Below are 20,396 nucleotides of genomic sequence, written 5' to 3' on the forward strand. Positions count from 1 at the left end.
ATATAAAGAGGGACTAACTTGGCATCTCTGTGCAGAGAAGCCCAGCACTGCTTGCATCTAATCAAGTGTATTGTGAGTTGTGTTTTTTAGTGTGAGGAATACCTACATCCTAATGAAAGCCGTTCAGTGTATTCATTTCAAAGTTGTTTTGAGGGTAGTTGTTGAGGTTTTTGTATATCGATAGCATTAACTACTTTGAACACATGTGTTCTATAGTTTCGATTCATTCCACAGATAATCAGTACAATGGTTGACCTTGTTAGTAAATAAAAAGCAAACTACATCAAGGTGTTTTATATCTAACGTTAGAAAAAGTTTAATGCTCAATGTTGGACCAATTTCGGTGAAATGGCTACATTTTAATTACTAAAGATAGTATAAATTGATAGAACTGATACAAAACATTTGGAAATGTGTGTCAGGCCATGAAAATGTGTATACCCTTTGACCCAATAAATCCACTGCTGGGATTTATACCAAGAAAGTAAAAAAAAGAAAGAATGATAAAGCTTTATGTACATAATCTGCTGCAGTAATGGCAACAAAGCGGAAACAACCTAAATGTTCAATAAGAGGGAAGCAGGTAAGTGAACTGTTGTACAACTGCACAAAACAGAGCTTTTCAAGTGACAAGTAGGCAGACCTACTAGCAGCATTTAACTTAAGGACAACCAAGTTACAACACTGTAATTTTAGAGAAGTTATGCATCTGAGAGAAGATGAATGGATATAGTATTGATCACAGTGGTAAAATTACAGGTGACGCTCTCATACTTTGTCATGTTCACAAACCACATATTATCCACATATTATGAGGTGCACAAAAGTTCAGAATAATTTGGTTACAGATGCCTTAAAAAACAACTGAATGGGAAAATGTAGGGAAAGCCTCTTGTTGTGTGATTCCTTTCGTCCCGCTAAGCAGGGCTGAGCTAACACTAGGGAAGCAGTACGCTGTGTGCTGCCCAAGGGAAAGCACGCCGAGGCAGATGCCCCAGGTCCTTGACAGGGAAAGTGGTTCCTTGACAGGGAAAGCCTGGGAAAGAGCAGCGGTGGCTTTGCCCCCAGCTCAGTACTTACTGTCCCCCACGCCATACTTTGTATTCATACACAGAACAGGAAAAACACAGAAGTAATGTGCTAGATCCTAGTACAAGAATTCTATATAAAAACTTCTAGATAATTAAAATAGTTCTAGTTTTAATTGGTATTCACAAAACTGATGGCACTGGAAATACTTTCCTCATCCGAAACAACTATCCGTATCAAATAAGTGGTTATGTCTAACATAAAGAACTAGTTTTCACTTAAAATAGTACTTTACCATTCCTACATCGTTATTTGTAAATGCTCTTAGGTTTAAGGACTAATTAAATCTGCTTTCGGCATTTTGTTGCAGAGTTTTGGAACCAGCTCCTTTAGAATGCTCTAACAGCTTGATGGCCTTGTCAGAGTTTTCAATGTTTCTAAGCAGAGTCTCTAATCTTCTCTTAATTTTCTTCTGATCTTCAAGAGCACAGCCGATTACTATGGACTGAAATTTCTGATCAACTGGCCCTGGTGGCACCTCAGACGAGCAGGCACTGTAGAGTGACATTAAATGATTCTTAGCATTTCCCAAATCATCCAGAAACTTATTGACCACATCATCAATAATCCTTGTGGCATGTTTTAGGGATTCTTGCTGCTGTGGGTTTCGAATTGTTTCTACTGAAACTTCAACAGTGAGGGTTCGTCCCATCAAGCGGTTTGCAGTCAGATTTAATTCTTCTCTTTCTCCTAGACAGAAACAGTTTTGAAATGTCATCAATATGAGAGACAGACTTAACCGTGAAGAACACTGAGGCACGTGTGGCTAAATTTATTTTCTATAAGCACTTCTGCTATGAAATGTTTTAGAGTTAAAAGCTGAAACTATAACACATATAAGACTGATGAATTGTCTGAGATTCTAGAATAAATGTGCATGCTAATCAGAATATTTTGCCCCAAATTTTGCCTGAAAAAAAGTAATAATGGGAGTGGAGGATAAGCTGGCCTCAGAAGTGGGCCATGGCTGGGGCCGTGGCTCCATCCCCTGCAGGCAGAGATAAGCAGGCCCTTGATCTCAGTCTTGGCTAGCACAAGGAGGCAATCAATGATGGTCAAAAGAGCTCTGTTGTTAATCTTGGGTAAAAGCCACCTGGTTGTCCTTCATTGACTTTGCTCAGGAAGCTGAAGGGCAGACCAGACCGTGAGCCCCAGTAGCTGTGGAACAGCTGTGGCTGGACTTAGACTGTTCACATTCTCACCAGCTACCTGGCCCACAATTTATCCTGTGGAGCGCCAAGTAGGGAGTCCAGTGCCAATGAAAAAAATCCCAAGTGACCCATTCCTCCATACTCATGCTCTTCATACGAAAATGATCGCACATTCTGAGACATAAGTGGGCTTTTTCAGCCCCATAATGTAACCTTTTCTCTGCATTTTGTTTGCATTTCCTCTCTTTAAGTCACACCTCAGTTCATCTCTGCTTCTTTACTTCCCTGCTTCCACTCCTCACCTTTTGCTTCTGCTCTCACCTTTCCTGCGGTCCAGTAACTTACAAGCACCAAAGTTAGAATGTGGAACTGTGGTGAACAGGTGGCTTCAAGCTTGGGGCCAGTCCTGCAGCTGGTAGGGCTTTGCCGTTCGCTCCATGCTGCGGCACAGCGAGCATGCTGGGAGTGATCTCTGGGGAAGTGGCATTTCTACAAACTGACAGCTACAGCTGCTCTCTGCAGCATGCAATAAATGCTGAAGCCTAGAGTACACACGCCAGAAGTCAAGTACAAGCTGCCCACACTTCACACACACCCCTTGAAGACAAGCCCCCTTCAGTGGAAATGGCGCTCACCGTCACTGATCTGCCTCATGTCCTGGCTATTTTGGATACTGTGGATCATTTCCAGAAGGATTTCTTTCTCTTGCTCAACAGCACTGGCAGCTTCTCTCAAAGCTTCAACCCTATGTAAATTGGAAAACAAAGCAGTTATTACGGAGGATGTTCTTCGTATTGATCTTCATCTCTCATTCAATCCAACTCAGGTTTACAGACCATTAGGAACACTTCAAAAGTTCCTTGTTCCGCTTCTAATTCTTCCATTTTCTATTTTGTTTTTATCCACTTGCCTCCCTTCCATTTTCCTCCTTGCTTACAGGGCAACTGTTCCATTTTATTTGTTCCCACAAACTCTATTGTTTGTTAAATTGTGTACTTTTAAAAAAAAGATTTATTTGAAAGTCAGTATTAGAGAAAAAGAGAGATAGTGAGAGAGAGGTCATCCATCTGCTGGTTTACTCTGCAGATGGCTGCAATGACCAGGGCTGGGCCAGGCCCAAACACTTAGGCCATCTTCTGCTCTTCCCAGCCAGCAGCAGAGAGCTGGATAGGACACCCAGCAACTGGGACACAAACAGGTGCTGACATGGGGTGCTGGCGTTGCAGGCCATGGCCTTATCACCACACTGCAATGTCAGCCCCTACTGTGTACTTTTAATTTATATCTCATTCTGGTTTTTTTTTTCATTCAGCACTATATTACTATGAACCAACGAGGTTTCTGTGTGTACAGTGCATCTAATTGATAGCTTCTAGGGGAAAGCACTTGGTATAGTAATTCAGACTGCTTGAGATGCCCACATGCCATACTGGAATACTTGGGTTCAAGTCCTGACTGTTCCCAGTTGTAGCTGGCAGCTGGGAGTCAGCAGGGGATGACTCTAGTAGTTGGGTCCCTGCCCTCCACTCTATTGAGTTCCTGGTTCCCAGCTGGCCTGGCCCAGCATGGGTAGTTGAAGGCATTTGGGGACTGAATGAATAGACAGGAGCTCGCTCGCTCTCTCTGACTTTCATATAAATAAGTTGAAAAATTTTTAAACACAATTTTTAAAAAATCAGCAGCTTCTAATGATACAATATTCCATGTGTATACACACCTGATTTTACCTCCCCACTCTCCCAGAATGGATGCCTAGGGTGTCCACCAACTGCTGATTACTGCATATAGTGCTTCAATGAATGCATGCCACCCCCCTACCACCCCCAAGTGAGAATTTCCTTAGGCTACGTCCAGGCCACAGCTGCAGTGTATGTGTACTCTAAATGTGGCAGGGAGCTACAACTCTTCTCCAGAGTAGCTGTACCATCCCTCCCAACGGTGAAGCATGGAGTCCCTTGTCCCCACCTCCGTGGGCACGGAGCATTCCAAGCTTCTATGTGTTGCCAGTCTAATGAGGGCGCAGTGATATCTCAGTATGTAAGTGCATTTCTTTCCTTATTAATAATGTTTGATAGCTCTTCGATATCCACAACAACCTGCTGACATACTTTGCCCTTTTTTTAAGGTTCATTTTTAATTTATTTGAAAGGCAGAAGGACAGAGAGAAAGGGAGAGACAAAGGGAGAAAGAGATCTTTCATCTGTTGGTTCACTCCCAAAATGGCTGCGATAGCCAGGGCTGAGCCAGGTCAAAATCTGGAGCCTGGAACTCCATCTGGGTTTCCCACACGGCTCACAGGGGCCCAGGTTGTCAGCGATCATCCACTGCTTTCCCAGATGCATCAGCAGGGAGCTGCACTGAAAGTGGAGCAGCTAGGACCTGACCCAGTGCTGACATGAGATGCCAGCCTCCCAGGCAGCAGCTTAACCTGCTGCACCATAAATCCGGCTCCTTTGTGTTTTTTTCTTTTTTAAACAGGAGTTCCTGTCTTTTTGTTGATTTCCATACTGGAGATATTAATTTCTTATTGATTACAGACACTGCTGTCATAGATGAACTTTGTCAGGATCTCCTTCACTAAGCAGAAATCCTTATCTTGATGAAATCAAATTCATCATTTGTTTAGCCTTTTGGTTAATGGTTCTGAAGTTTTGTTTAAAGGCCTTCTTCACCTCTGACCATGTGATATTTTCCTGTACTAACTATACAGTTTTAACCTTTCTTGTATTTGTATCTTCAATTCATTTGGAATCCATCCTTATGTGATTAGCTAAGGTTTTTTTTTTATTTTTCTTTTCCCTGCTGATCTGTATAATCTTTACTGCATACATTAGCATATTTGACTGTTCTTAACCCACATACACTTTAATATTTGGCAGAGCAGTTCCCCAAGCCCCAATCTTCTTTAGAAGAAGTGATTTATGGCCCATTATTCCTCCATATAAACTCTAGCATAAGTTTTTGGGTTTCTCAAAGAGTTGAGGGAAATCAGACCTCTTTATAGTATTTTCACTACATTCAGGGACATGACGCATCTCATCACTTACTCAGATCTTCTATATTCTTTATTAGAGTTTTGAAGTATTTTTCATTCTAGCCTTGCGTACTCCTTTTTGCTTTTTTTCTTTTTTTTAGGCAGAGATAGAGAAAGAAGGGGAGAGAGAGATATCTTCCGTCTGCTGGTTCACTCCCCAAATGGCTACAATGGATGGGGCTGGGCCAGGCTGAAGCCAGAGCCAGAAGCTTCCTCCGGGTCTCCCATGTGGGTACAGGGGCCTAGGCAGTACTTGGGCCATCTCCCACTGCTTTCCCAGGTGCATTAGCAGCAAGCTGGATCAGAAGTGGAACAGCCAGGACTCAAACTGGCGCCCATGTGGGATGCCAGCACTACAGACAGCAGCTTTGCCCGCTACGCCACAGCACTGGCCCTGTCTTGTGGGCTCTAAAGTGTTCTAGATTCTTAGGTACTTTTTGAATATTATTACTATTATAAATAATTGCATTTTCTACTCAATTATTGCTGATTTAATAAATGCTGTATTTCTAAGTTCCTTTTAAAACTGGCAACCTCAATTTACACATTAATTTTAATGGCCAGTCTCTTGTTTTTAATGGTTCTTCTAAGTTGATGATCACATTATCCGCCAAAAATAATTTTTATGTCCTCCTTTATAATCATATTCTTATTTTCTTCTTTAGTCTTGACTAAGGTCCTCTCTAGAACTGTATTTAAAAGTGACAGCGATGGGGTCATCTTTGTTTTTCCCAACTTTAATGAGAAAGCCCCTGTAGATTTTTGGTAGAAAGTTCTGATCAAACTATAGGAGCGTCACCTTCCCTACCACTCCCACTGCACACACATGCACCCACCACACATATACAAGAACACATCTAGTCACTGCAGAACTAGGTTGTAGAATCAGGAGGGCAAAAGAATTTAAAAAAATTCTTGCACATCTCAAAGTGTTATATTGCGAGATCACTGTCTTCTTACAGATTACAGTAACTATGTCACCAACTTTCACAAAATGAAACAGACTTATCCCCAGTATTTAAATGGTCACAGAAACACAAGATCATGGGAGCATCATCAGTGGACTGGGTGACCTGGAGAGACCTAACGGGAAGATGAGGGGCTGACGCTGTGGAGTACTGGGTCAAGCCATTGCTTATGAACCGGCACCCTGTATCAGAGCACTGTTCTAGTCTCGAGAGCTCTGCTGCAGAGGGAGCTCCCAGCTAACTCGCCTGAGAAAACAGCAGAACATGGCCCAATTATTGGGCCCCTGCCACCAACAAGGGAGAACAGCATGGAGTGCCTGGCTCCTGGCTTCAGACTCGCCCAGTTCTGGCCATTGCAGCCATCTGGATAGTGAACCGGTGCTCTCTGTCTCAGTCTCTCTGTCTTTTAAATAAATAAATGAATCTTTAAAGAAAAATGGGAAGGCAATTTGGTAACTTTCTGAAAGAGCCAGGACATGCCCAACACCTGTCTGTGATATCAACTGCTGGCTTCTGGACTCCAGGACAACACCCAAGCCCCTTTTGCTTGCACTCAGGCTTTTTGGTCACTGAGACTCATATCCTTAGCTTCTCTTGTACTCAGGCCCTTGGACTTGATATCAACATCCTAGGTTCTCCTTGAAGATGTCCTGTCACGGGACTTCTCAGCTGCCACAACTGTTTGAGCCAAACCCCTAATAAATTTTCCTTCCTTCATATACTTAAAAAAGAAATACTAGATCATGGAAGGTCTAATGCAGAATACTGCCTTAAGTGGGCACAACAGGAACAACCTCATGTCAGTTCCAGAAAAGGATCTCCCCTTCTCACCCCAATCACACATAGGCCTTTTCCCCATTCGTCACCCACCTGTTATACCCCAAAATAGCACTGATAGAGTATGAAATCACAGAGTAACTTTATTCTTCAAGATACTAAATATATGTCAAACTTTGTGTTTATAAAAGCCAGGAAAAGCAAAGAGTTGGTAAGGGTCTTATGTTATAAATTTGGCTGGAAAACACAATAAAATATGAGTACAATATTCTACAAATCTGATCCTCTTCCAGCACCATTCACTATTTACTTAAACATTTTACATTAGCAAACCCTCATAGGTAATCTAGGGCCCAGTACAGGAAAGAGACTTGAGTTGGCACTAATATGAAATATTTAGGCTAAAAATGTAAAACATGACTCCAATGTTAAATACAGAAGAAACATGTGACTGGTAAATGAGAAGATGCTGAAAGAAAAGATTAATTTTTAACACTCTTGAGCATGCATTCAAATAAATGTAAGATGATAAAGAGAACTGAATTCTGTTCTAAAAGGCTTCAATTTCAGTACATTACAATCATAAATTCATGGAGTTATCAACAAAATTGGTTAAAAAGAGACATTGAGAAAAGCATATAACCTATCATATAAGGAAGACAGTTTGTCATTAATTGAGACCAACTGAAATCAGAACTTTTAAAAAAGTTCTGTGGGATTTTCCAGGGTTGCCAGGCGTTGTCCTTGTGAAAGAACTGATCTTTTCTGCATTTTTAATGCACAGATCTCCCTCTTCATAGCAAAGGTAAAACATCATTCTTCAGAATGTGAAGATCCTAAGGGCTTTTTTGGCACCGTGGGCCTTTCACATGCTATCCTCTCTTCCTGCAACCTTCTTCCTCCCGGACCGTCTACTGCGTGATGTTCTCCAAAACCCAATCCTTCAGGCAGGAACTACTGTTTCCTTACCAGCGTCCCCTCCTCTTCCTTGAGGTCATGACTGCTTCCCATGGCACTGTTCATTCATTTAATGCAGGGACTGCATCATAATTTTAAATTTTTTTCTTTTACCAAACTGAACCTGGATCTTTATTCAAATACTATTTGTATTTTTTATCAGCTATTGCTATTCTTAAAATTAACTCACATAAATTTTGTCTGTAACTTTCTCATAAAAAACTTTCCCATCAAAAACTGTTAACCACTGTATTTTTTAATATTGCCTGTCTCTCTATTATTCATCTTTAGAACTCTGGTTAGGCCAGTGAGGGGCCGTCTCACTTTATGTTTCACGTTTCTGAATAGCTCTCTGACAACACTGCTCCTGGCAGAGAAAGGGCAGTTCTGTATTTGCTAATAGATCCTAGAAGCAGCTACATGTCCAAATTGGGAAAGAACTTTCCCTCACATCAAGGCTGGCCTGCCTGGTGCTCCTGGAAAACCGTCTCCAGGAAATCACACTAAGCAGGCTTTGACAACACAAGCTGAGGACAAAAGGACAGCACAGGCATCCTCAGCTGGTCCAGCTGCCCCAGAATAAAGAAGCAAAAAAACACCCTGTTGGGAGACTTAGAAGAGATACAACGACAATTTCATCTAGACTGGCTACTATTGATATGTCTGCTAATAGAGTAGGCAGTGCCAACTGCATGGGCACTGCCACTTGCTAGCCGTGTGACCTTGAACACTTCCTCTCTTCCTCAATTCCTCACCTATGAAATAAGGCTAAGAAGGAGCTGACGGTCATGACTGAGGTGAAGCAGGTTAACACAGTGCCCGACAGAGCTGCAGCAGTATTGTTCGTGTGAGCGACTATGTGTAATGTGCCCAGAAGGTATTCTATACTTACCATTATCAACATAAACTTCTATCTGTTAGTAACAAGAACTTGTGTTTTCACAAAAGGAAGGAAAATGGCAAATGCCCATATGAGAGAAATGACTTCTGAAACAAGTTCTTCAAGTCACAGCACAGTCCTGTTCTGCTTCAATATTCCTGTTACTGTTATGGGAAAACGGTGGTGGAGAACATACCTGGGTTCTTTGTCTCACATGGAAGAATATTTTCTAAGTGGGTAAGCAGAGAGATTTAAAGATTTATTAGAGTCAAAGACCACCATCCAGAGCAGCATGGAGGGGGGCTCCCAAGAAAGGAAAAACCCCCAAAGCACCCTGTGGCACTGGGGTTTTTAAGTATAATTTTGGGATGAAACTGTCAATCAATAAGGTGGGGGACAACCCCAACACAGGACCTTATTTACAATTCTTCATCCTGCCTGGCTTGTTCACAATAAAACAACCATCACAAGGGTGCGATATCTAATTTGTTTTCACAATAAACTGGAGCTCTGAAGGGTAGAGTCACCACTCCCTTGCTATTTTCGTGATAAGATTGGAAGCTCCCAAGGAGTGGGCAGGCAGACACTTCTGACCTTGCTAAGGATAACTTTCTGGGGGGAACATTTTCCACCCTCAGTTTCCAGACTGCCTATTAAACCATTTGACTCTTCACATTATCAGAAGAATGCTACAACAATCACTTAATATTTTAAGCAATGCAAAACTTGGAAGGATTTTCCTAATGATTACCAAAACGATAAATTACATTCACTATCAAAATACTCTCCTGTAAAAAAGGGACGGGTGTTTTTAGTGTTAAGGCACTAAGTCAGGAATGACAACAGCCTTGCGCAAGCCACTTAATTCCCCTGGACCTCTGTGTTCTTACATTTCTAAAACCGATAACATGGGCCCTCTTTCTACCTCAAAGGGTTTTTGTGAGTTTCAAATGACAGCTTGGAGGCAAAGTGTTCTTTGAAATTACAGGCTGTTTTTACCATAATAACTATGAAGCCATCTGCCCTGGAATGCTAGTACCACCTCACAAGGAAACTGAAGCAGATGAATTATCCATATAACCCCCGACCCGGGACTTCATTTCCTGTGGCACGATAAGCACAGAAAATGGCAGACAGGAGGAGGGAGGCAGCCATTACATGATCAGTTTTGGGAAATATGTGAGCAGCCCATCTCCCAGTCCTATCATTTTGCTCTCTGACAGTCTCCAAAACCCATTCCTCAAATATTTTCCTTACCATTCTGAGCCTTCTGGGGTCTACCCGGTATCTGGCAGATCCCGGGTGTTTAATATTTACTGAACTAAAGGCTACTTGAAAATGCATTTTCCTGTCAGTAAAATCATATCATTTCTACATTTAAAATTATGATGTATTTAAGAGAATTAAGGCATGAAGTCTTAGAGCCTTGCGAGCCAGACTTCCTGTGTTCAGATTTAAAGCACACTACTCTCTGGTGGTATGACCTTGGATGAGTCTTTAGTTTCTAAGCCTCAGTTTCTCATCTGTAGAGTGCAGATTACAGTAATTTCCACACAGATATGGAGCCTGACATGTAAGCTGTATTATTTATAAATGATAAATGTCTAAAAAGATAATTAGCAGAGTAGCTTGAGCTATTGACAAATGTAAAATTATATTCCATTCAGAAATCATGAAAACCAGGAGAGAAAGGAACTGCCTCTTTGGGGACGCAATCTGGAGACAAAATGCAGTCAAAAAAGCAAGGCTTGTGTAACAATCAAGTATCAGAAACAAACTGAAGAAGACTGCCAAACATTTTACAGCATTTTAAGCATCAGGAAGGCCAAATATTCCAGGTCATCAAGCACTGGGTATAATCCTGTTTTTGGTTTCAGAGGGAAGAAGTTTCCTTCCCAAACATCAAACTAGCATTAGAGAACAGTACATGCATACTTCTAAGTACAAGCTAAAATGCCTCACTCTACTAACATAACTACTTTATTAGTGTTACTTAATATGACCTCAAACGATGAGAATAAATTATATATGAATTTCATGTTTGAAAACTCGACCTCCCTCTAGGCACGATTCTAGTTTTCACTGGTACAATGCTCTGCACATTGCCTGCATGGTATCATCCAAACTTCAGTTAGGATCAGCAGTAGCATTTTTCTCTATTTTTGCGAACCTTCTGAAACACTTGTTTAGTTTTCAGTATTACTCTTTTTAAAAGGAAGAAACAAAACTCTAGAATTATTCGAGAAGCCCTTGAAATGAACAATTAACACACATATTAATCAGACTTTCCTCCTTCAGCCCAAGTGGTAATTAAGCAACTTGTAATTTAATCACTTATGTGCAGTAATCAGAATTCATTTGACATTCACCAAATATCAGAAATACAGTAATACCCCAAATCAGAGGCCTTGTTTTAGAAGAGGAGCACTTGACTGCTTTTGTGCCTACCACATGTGAGGACAATGACTCAGCTTGTCATTGGAAGGAAGGAAGGAAGGAAGGAGGGGGAACATGCTCCTCATTCCTATAAGAGAAAACCTGTTCTCTCTGACTGGGGGAGAGAGGCTAGTAGAGAACGCCTGGAGAGAAGTCTAAGGTACTTACTAAGCTGCTACACAAAAGAAATCCCATTCCTTAGAGGGGCTTGGAGTAGCTGAGGCCACTGTAGTTTCACTCCACTTTCTCTGGGTGTTGAACCCAGGTTTGCTGATTCTGTGGCAATCCATAAGGAAGCATTGCTTCTCTCTTCAACTTGTCGCACCCTAAGTGAACCCCAGTACCTGGCTTAGGGCCCAGGTGGCTCTGTTGCCATCCCTGGAATTGTGAGTGGAGAATTTCACACTTTCTGGCGATTTCCTCCCAGTAGTAATAGCGAATCTTTTTTTACTAGCAGACACTGTGGTTACTGGTATCTTTTCTGGGCAAACAGACACTTCTTCATGTTTTGCTATATTAATGGAGGGAGAGAAGGACACACAATACAGCACTGTTTACACTTTGGGGCTTCCACACTCCTTTGCGCCTTCAGAGCTTGGCAGAAACTACTGAACCAAATCCTATGTACAGTGTCAGGGGGCTATGCGTGTCTCAAGATTTTCACCTAACTATACCTGCACACAACCACAACGCAGACACTAACTTCAGACACAAATGTTCATAGATAGTACATATACGTTTTTATACACTGTTAAAGGAAAAAGCCATTTCCAAAACTTATTACTACTTAGACATTCTATACAAGCCTATCACTATCTTACTTACTTAAAACTGTCATCAAGGGAAAAAGGAAAAACTGTTGACTATCTTTTCATGCTTTCGGGCCAGTGACTAGCACTTTTAAGGTCTCAGCAGCATCTTTTATGTAAGGTAATAAATATTAAGAAAATAAATACTGGAACACAGTATGTGGGCTTAGGAGAGCAAAGGCAGCCATAATGTCTTTAATCCACGAGGTACAGGACCCAGTTACTGTTCCTCCTACAGCCCCTCCCTTGGCCTACTGCTCTACAATTTTTGCTCTTAGATGCATTCCTGGGGTCCCCCCCCTTTCTGCTCTGAAGTGCTTTGGAACAAGAAAACTTCACGGGGTGGGGTGGGGAGAACACTTTAATCTTTTTCCCTTAACTCGCAACCTTGGGGGGGGGGGGCTTAAAGATCTTTGGGACCCCAGAGAAGGTTCTGGAAATAATCTCCATTACCATCACCCTAACTTTTATCTTCTCTGGGTATTCGCTAAAACACACAGGTGTGTTCACGTGTCCATCAATAACGTGCTCACAGGTTAGCTGGGACGGAACGCGTTTTCTCTCAGCGAGGAGAGGAAAACCTGCCAGGACACAAAACCGCACCGCCTCCATCCACACCACCCCAACAAGCAACTTCTCTCGCCGCCGCTTGCCCCAGGCGGGGCCTCCGCCCGCCGGCCGCCCACGCGGCGAGCAGGACGCCCGAGCCCGCCGCGTGCCCCTCGCCGGCCCGCCGGCCGCTCACCTGAGCTCGAGCTGGTCCAGACTCTCCAGCAGGCGGCTGGAGCGGTCGGCCATGGAGGAGGAGCGGCAGAAGCGCCCCTCGTTGGCTTTGGCGTTAATCTTCGCCTGAGCCATCTGAGCCTCTGAGGCGGGGCGGCCGAGAGGTCACCGGCCTCTCCCGCGGTGGCGAGTGGAGCGCTCCCGGGCCGCAGGCGTCGCCGTCACCGCGCGGGGCGCCCGCCTCTCTCTGACGCCCGCGGGGGCGGCTCGCGAGGACGCGCCGACTCCGCCGCGGCTGCGTGGCCAAAGAAGGGCAGGCGCGGCGCGCGCGGGCTGGGGGTGGCGGGGCCTGGAGGGGGCTAGCTGGCCGCAAAAGCTCGAGGGTGGGCCTCAGGAGCTAAGGCCTCCGAGACTCTGGGATGGGAGGACCCAAAAAGGGGAGCACCTAACGTAGTCGGCTGCTCTCTGCTCCTGGAACAACCCGAAATCGGCGCGGAGACCCAGCGAACACCCAAGCCCCGACTCTTGGTGCAGCATAAAAGTAGCCAACTCCCCCTATGCGGAGTTACCATACCACACGGTGGGCAGGCTGTGGGTGCATGGCTCACCGATGGTTTCGTTTACTTCCTTTCAGCACCCAGAATTCAAAGCAAGAACGAAAAAACATTCAGGTTTCTGCCGACAGGGAGAAAAGGTCCCTTTGCAAAGCAGAAGACATAGAAGGACACCGCCTCCTCGGCAGTCTGTACTTGACCAAGTCACTTTTCTGAGAATAACAGCCTGGACCACACTGACGCTACTGAGAAAGAATGAAGCAGCTATCCCGTCTTTGCCTGTCTAGCTCCAGATGCGAAGCAAAGTGAATTTAATTCCCACACATTCCAAGAAAGGGAATTTCACTTTTATGCCTACAAAAATTTTTTCTGGTATTTTAAATAGTTGGTAATGGTCACTTCACACCCAACGTATTAAATCTGTTAACGACAACAACAAAAATCCAGTAAATATCAGTAAAAGATGGAGCAGGGCCGCTGTATTTAAAATATTGTGCTTTGCTCCGCTCTCAGGATAGCTCACGTTACAAGAATGTTCGTATTGCAAGTATGAAAACTGAAGGCATGGAAATGGTAATAACAGCTTTGAAGCTGAATCACAACCTTTCATCAGTGACCATCACCACTTAAATACTTTAGCAGAGAGGGAACTCTTAAGCCTGGATCCCAATTCCATCTGTACTCATTCTAAATACTAGTAAGCTTTTGGTATAGGGTGTTATTTGACCGATCTCATTAAACATATTTTTGCCAAACATTAAACTCGATATCCCAACACATTTTGTGAATGGCTTGATGTCTCTCAAGAGACTTTAGATTCACCTTGGACTTTCTCTCATGTCCTAGATCCAGTCCATCAGTAATCACATGAATGCTACCTTCACAGTATGTCCAAGATTCTTCCCTCAGCTCCATTTCCACTAGGTCCACGTAACCTGGTCAACTTGCACCTGGATCATTGAGCGTCCCTCTTTGGTTCATACTTCCACTCTTGCTTCTCATGTGTATTCTCAACTGCAATAATCCTAATTAAGGTGGATGACAGCACTTACTCTCAGAAACCTTCAGTAGATCCTCAGATCAGCATAAAAGCCAAGGTCCTTAGAAAAGCCTCAAAGTTGATCATTACTCTCCTAGCCCATGCTGCTTCAGACCTACTAGCCTTCTTGCTTTTCCCTGAGTATACCAAGCACCCTTCGAGAACTTCTCATTCACTTGGAACTTTTCTCAACCACAGATACTTCTTTTTTTCCCTAAGATTTTATTTTGAAAGAGAGAGAGAATGAATCTTCCATCCACTGGTTCACTTCCCAGACGGTCATTAACAGCCAGGCCTGGGCCAGGCTGATGCCAGGAGTTTCATCCAAGTCAGCTGTGGGTGGCAGGGGCCCAAACACTTGGGCCATCTTCTGCTGTTTTTGCAGGCCATTAGCAGGGAGCTGAATCAGAAGTGGAGCAGCTGGGACACAAATCAGCACCCATAAGGCATGCTGGTGTCAAAAGCAGTGGCTTTAACCACTATGCCACAACACCAGCCCCTTCAATACTTCTTGACTTATAATGGGTTAGTCATAATTGTATTCATAATTTTAAAATATTCTAAGTCAAAGACACTTTTTTTTAAAGATTTATTTTATTTGAAAGACACAGAGAGAGAGGTAGAGACAGAGAGGTCCTCCATCTGCTGGCTCACTCCCCAGATGGCCGCAACTGCCGGAGCTGCGCGGGTCTGAAGCCAGAAGCCAGGAGCTTCCTCCAGGCCTCCCACATGGGTGCAGGGGCCCAAGGACTTGGGCCATTTTCTACTGCTTTCCCAGGCCACAGCAGAGAGCTGGATTGGAAGAGGAGCAGCTGGGACTAGAACCAGCACCCATATGAGATGCCGGTGCTTCAGGCCAGGGCTTTAACCCGCTGCACCAAAGCGCCAGCCCCATCAAAAACACATTTGATATGTTTAATCTATCTAACATAGCTTAGCAACAGCACACTGTAGTGTTTAAGTTGCTTATTCTTGGTAGCTTACCAAGAACTGAGGCTTTCTGCCACTCCCCAGTATCTCAAGAGAATATAGTTCCACATCACTAATGAGCAAAAAGATCAAAATTCAGGATTCAAAGTATGGTTTCTGTTTCCTCACACTATTGTGAAGTCAAAAATTCACGTCAAACTTTTGTTAAATTGGGGACCAATGTATTTGCAAAGCTTATCCCCGTGCCTTCTTCAGGTCACTGTGCATGTTCAATGTTCAACTGAGCTGTTTTCTGACCACCCTTTTAAAAAAAACAAGTCCCAGGGCCAGTGCTATGGCACCAGCATCCTTATAGGGGCCGATTCATACCACGCTGTTCCTCTTCCAATCCAGCTCTCTGCTTTGCCCTGGGAAAGCAGATGACCCAAGTGGTTGGGCCCCTGTACCCACGTAGGAAACCCCGGAAAAAGCTCCTGGCTTTGGATCAGCCTAGCCCCAGCCATATGACCATTTGGGGAATGAACCAGCGCATGGAAGACCTTTCTGTCTATAACTCTACCTCTCAAATAAAATCTTTAAAAAAAAAAAAAAATTACAAGTCCCCTTAACCCCTCCATCTCTGAACTATTCCATTCCTTCTGTATTTTCCTTTATTACACTTATCACCATATTTGCTATTTTATTGACTTTATTTATATTCTAACAAACTGTCCAAACCCCTCTGCCATATTGTGCACTGTGAGGGCTTTGTTTTGCCCACTGGTGTATCTCAAGTGTTTAGTATATTTGCTGACATGTGGCAGGTACTCAATATTTTATGAATGATGTAATGAAAAGATAAGCATGTTTGTGTTAAATATTTACTTGTGATAATCCATAAACTTTCTTTAATGTCATACACCAGTACCTCCTTATTTCTACATTAAGTTCAAACTATGAAAGTTCTAAACTTTTTAAATTTTTTAAAAGTAGAAATACAATCAGTGATAATTATCCATGAAAAGATGTAAAAATAACCAATTACCTTAAGAGTCATGATGAAATATCCCTCCCCTGTCATATAAAAAGCTTAAGTTACTCTACCACATCCACCATAAAATTCTCCTAATTTGGACTGTGTATACAATATGTGTGTGTAATCTCTGGCAGAGGTGCCGTTTCATCTACTTATTGGCTGAATCATTCTTTCTGGCATGCTCTTTCTATTCCTCATTATTTAGCAACTACAGCAGATATGTATAAGACCCAGCACAGTGCCCTGAAAGCTTTGGTTAGGGGCCGGCGCTGTGGCACAGCAGGTTAAGGCCCTGGCCTGAAGCGCCGGCATCCCATATGGATGCCGATTCGAGACCCAGCTGCTCCATTTCCGATCCGGCTCTCTGCTATGGCCTGGGAAAGCAGTAGAGGATGGCCCAGGTCCTTGGGCCCCTGCACCTGCGTGGTAGCCCTGGAGGAAGCTCCTGGCTCCTGCATTCGGATCGGTGCAGCTTCGGCCGTTGCGGCCAACTGGGGAGTGAACCATCAGATGGAAGACCTCTTTCTCTCTGCCTTTCCTCTCTCTGTGTAACTCTGAATGGAAAAAAAAAAAAATAAGATTTGACTATCATCTTAACATAAAAATTAAGCACACAGTGGTCACTTTGGAAAGATGACTGGTAAATTCTCAAGCTACAATGTCTACTTCAAGAAATGAAAATTAGGAGAAAGAAAAATAAACCAAACTGGTTTCTAATATGGTTGAAAAGATACTAATTTAAAAAATAAAAAATAAAAAAACCTGGGGCAGGTGCTAAGGCATAAGAATGCCGATTCGATACCCAACTGCTCCACTTTCCATCCAGCTCCTTGCCAACGCACCTGGGAAAACAGTGGAAGACGGCCCAAGTGCTTGGGCCCTTACACTCATGTGGGATACCTGGAAGAAGCTTCTGGCTTCAGATCAGCTCAGCTTCAGCCATCGTGGCCATTTGGGAAGTGAACCAGCGGATAGAATATCTTTCTCTTGGGCCGGCGCTGTGGCTCACTTGGTTAATCCTCCTCCTGACGCACTGGCATCCCATATGGGTGCCGGTTCTAGTCCCGGTTGCTCCTCTTCCAGTCCAGCTCTCTGCTGTGGCCCGGGAGGGCAGTGGAGGATGGCCCAACTGCTCGGGCCCCTGCACCCGCATGGGAGACCAGGAGAAGGCACCTGGCTCCTGGCTTTGGATTGGCGCAGCACTGGCCATGGCGGCCATTTGGGGAGTGAACCAACGGAAGGAAGACCTTTCTGTCTCTCTGTCAAATAAATGTCTACCTGTCAAATAAATAAAAAAGAAAATTAAAAAAAAAAAAAAAAGAAAAACTAGTCTAAATTCAGTAAGGCAAGACATAATGCCATGTGGAAAGTGTTAGTGAAACTCTCTCACTGTCTATAACTCTGTCAAATAAAAAAAATCTTTCTCTAACTCTGCCTTTCAAATAAATAAATATCTTTAAAAAAAAAACTAGGAATTCCCTTCACACTAAAATAATTTAATACTGGAGAAAAAGAGCGAGATTCTAGCAATATCTTTGTCTTCAAGGAAAGCTTTATATTTATAAGGATATTTTTAACTTTAATAGACAGTATAAGTCCTGTTGTTCTCCCATTTATGTAGTGTTTTTTATTGTTCAAAATGGAGTTGCAACAATTAAGAATGATATATGTACTATCAAAGGTAGAAAACTGACACTCCAATGAACAACAAAATTGAAGATATTTTATATGAAATAAAAATTTTACAGTTAAGGAAGATTATTCCTGAGTAGACAATTTGACATTATTTTATCTTTTTATTGAAAGCCAGAGAAACAAACATATAGACAGAGATCTTCCATATGCTGGTTCCCAATTGCATAGGCAGAGGCTGAGCCAAACTGAAGCCAGGGGCCCACAATACAACTGGGGACTCCCATGTTGGTAGAAGGGAACCAAGTACTTAAACCATTACCTGCTATCTCCCAGGGTACACATTAGCAGGAAGATGGAATTAGAAAAGGATCCACAACTTGAACCCAGGCACTCCAATAAAATATACAGGTGTTCCATGCAGCATCTGAAATGCTGGACAGAATACCCTCTCTGGTGTTATGAAAAATATATTTACACAAATATATAAAAGGACTAATGTTCTTAAAAATAAATTTAATTCTATGCAAATATTTTGGCATCACTCTGAAACCTCATAAAAGTCACATAAAAGGCTAAACAGGTAAAAGTATTGGAAATGGTTTCATTTTAATTATTTTGAAAAAGCTAGGGTGTGTTTTACTTTAGCAACATGTTGCTTGAATTAAAGCCAAGAATATACATCTGCATGATACAAAGAATATTACTGGCAAAAATTTTAATCTCTTTCATGATCAAGTTGCATTACTCTCTTCTAATAATCATAAAGATCTCAAAGTTATTATATATTAATGCTATATATAAGAAGAATTTACAGAAAAATTGAGCTATGATATCTTTATTTATATTCATTATCACTCCTAAAAAAATAAACTAGAGTCATCTGTACAGTACAAATAAAATTAAAGAACCAATGCTATCTGGGAAACATAGCAATAGTTAAAAGCGATGTTTTGTTTTCCTTAAATTCTTTTAACCTAAATATAGGAACACAAAGTTAACCTGGAAACTGTTATGTGTATATTAGAACACATGACTTACATTTTCACTAACATGTATTCTCTTCCTAACATACATTTTTGCACAATAGCACAAAAATACAAAGCAAATATCAGATTTTGAACATATGAAAGCAAAAACATGTTTTCAAACACATTTGTACTGGGTTTCTGGTCTCCTTTAGAAAACAAACAAGAATTCATTATCCTGAGTCTCTTCAAGGCCACTTGATGTTGAATGGTAATATCTGTAATTACATTTCCTCAAGACTTCTTCTAATAGCTTCTTCTAATTCCACATCTGCATTTAAAAAAATAGAATTTTAATATTTAGTGCTGAAAACTAATCAATATTTGCTTTGTGTAAATTTCAACAACTGTACATCCTTTCAAAAGAGAGGAAAGCCAAAACAAAAAACACAGGATAACTTGGTTTCTCCATCATAAAATATTTTGAAATATAAGAATCCAGATATTATCTCAAATTCAGCCTCATAAACATATGAACTTAAGTGTTAAGGAACATCCAAGAAATATCCATTGAGGGATGCAGAATGTCAGCAATTTTTTAAAATTACTGACAGACAATCACTTGTTTCAACATTTTCAAAAGTTTGTGTCACTTATTTCCTAAAAGACTTGAGGTAATGAATTTAAGATAAAGTAGAAATATTAAGGAAACACCATGAAATGACAAAAATTCACTAACTATTAAAAATTTAGTTTTTTTGGTTATTTGTATCTCAGTAGAGCTGGAAAAAGTTTTAACCTTTCTTAGCATCTAAGGCAGAGTGAAACATGGCTACATAATGTAACATGAGAAGCAAATCACATAATCCATGAACATACACATATGCAACTCATTTAACAAACACCCAATATTCACTGTATACAACAAATAGGAATAATATAGCAAACAAGGCATTACTAGGTTCACAAGTCCTTCTCCATCTCCTTCCTAGGAATGATGCTAAAAGCCAGGAGTGTAGAATGAAGTGTTGATTTCTTGGCTTTCACTAGCTTCTCATACCAGATTTATTTCATTCCATGTGGTCCAGTCTCAGAGCCTACTTGGTTTACAGGTATTGGTGATCCCTCAAAGATGCAGCTGCATTTTCCTCTTAGGAAGGACACTGGTATTATGTTGTTTGCAATTTAAAGCACCACAAGTCAGTATAAACTGTGGATTAAGTTAAAGCTACATCCTAGCACCAGTAAGTTGCCCTAAGATGAATGAGAAAATGCAAAGGAAAGCCAAGATACCCAGCAAAGAACAAGGTGACAAGAATTATATAAAATAGGGAAACTTACTATAAGGTTAAGATTGTAGTACTAGTGCAAGAATAGATAAGTAGACTAAAAGAAGAGTATAGATAGCTCAAAAACAGACCTATGCAAACATAG

At 41.9% G+C, this 20,396-nt stretch overlaps 3 protein-coding genes across 13 annotated transcripts in view; 1 reads left to right on the forward strand and 2 right to left on the reverse strand.

Annotated features, from left to right (window-relative positions):
• RAB23 (RAB23, member RAS oncogene family) overlaps positions 1-14,157 on the forward strand; it is a 58,224-nt gene extending 44,067 nt beyond the window's left edge. For 4 of the 8 annotated variants that reach the window (XM_089333085.1, XM_089333088.1, XM_089333086.1 and 1 more), the window contains 2 exons: positions 8,925-9,093; positions 13,459-14,157. In XM_089333085.1, the coding sequence (XP_089189211.1) occupies positions 8,925-9,093; positions 13,459-13,594 (305 nt within the window). In that variant the 3' untranslated portion in view covers positions 13,595-14,157. Of the gene's footprint in view, positions 1-5,375; positions 8,214-8,924; positions 9,094-13,458 lie in introns of those variants that run through there. The other 4 variants (XM_051854621.2, XM_070073915.2, XM_017345219.4 and 1 more) reach the window with 3 other exon arrangements.
• BAG2 (BAG cochaperone 2) lies at positions 292-13,121 on the reverse strand. Its single transcript, XM_002714518.6, has 3 exons — positions 12,847-13,121; positions 2,876-2,985; positions 292-1,779 (listed from the first exon to the last, which is right to left on the reverse strand). Exons 1-3 carry the CDS (start codon positions 12,957-12,959, stop codon positions 1,367-1,369), a joined length of 636 nt encoding a protein of 211 aa, XP_002714564.1. The 5' UTR covers positions 12,960-13,121; the 3' UTR covers positions 292-1,366.
• A 4,427-nt stretch (positions 14,158-18,584) lies between the features above and the next one.
• ZNF451 (zinc finger protein 451) overlaps positions 18,585-20,396 on the reverse strand; it is an 80,847-nt gene continuing 79,035 nt past the window's right edge. For all 4 annotated transcript variants that reach the window (XR_011388659.2, XM_008263071.5, XM_070073913.1 and 1 more), the window contains one exon: positions 18,585-19,293. Coding sequence is in view for 3 of the 4 variants with exons in the window: in XM_008263071.5 (XP_008261293.3) it covers positions 19,247-19,293 (47 nt within the window). In the remaining variant the exon portion in view is untranslated. The remainder of the gene's footprint in view (positions 19,294-20,396) is intronic.

This window comes from Oryctolagus cuniculus, chromosome 5, assembly GCF_051225735.1.
Source record: "Oryctolagus cuniculus isolate XC-2025 breed Fujian yellow rabbit chromosome 5, ASM5122573v1, whole genome shotgun sequence".
NCBI classification, from domain to species: domain Eukaryota; kingdom Metazoa; phylum Chordata; class Mammalia; order Lagomorpha; family Leporidae; genus Oryctolagus; species Oryctolagus cuniculus.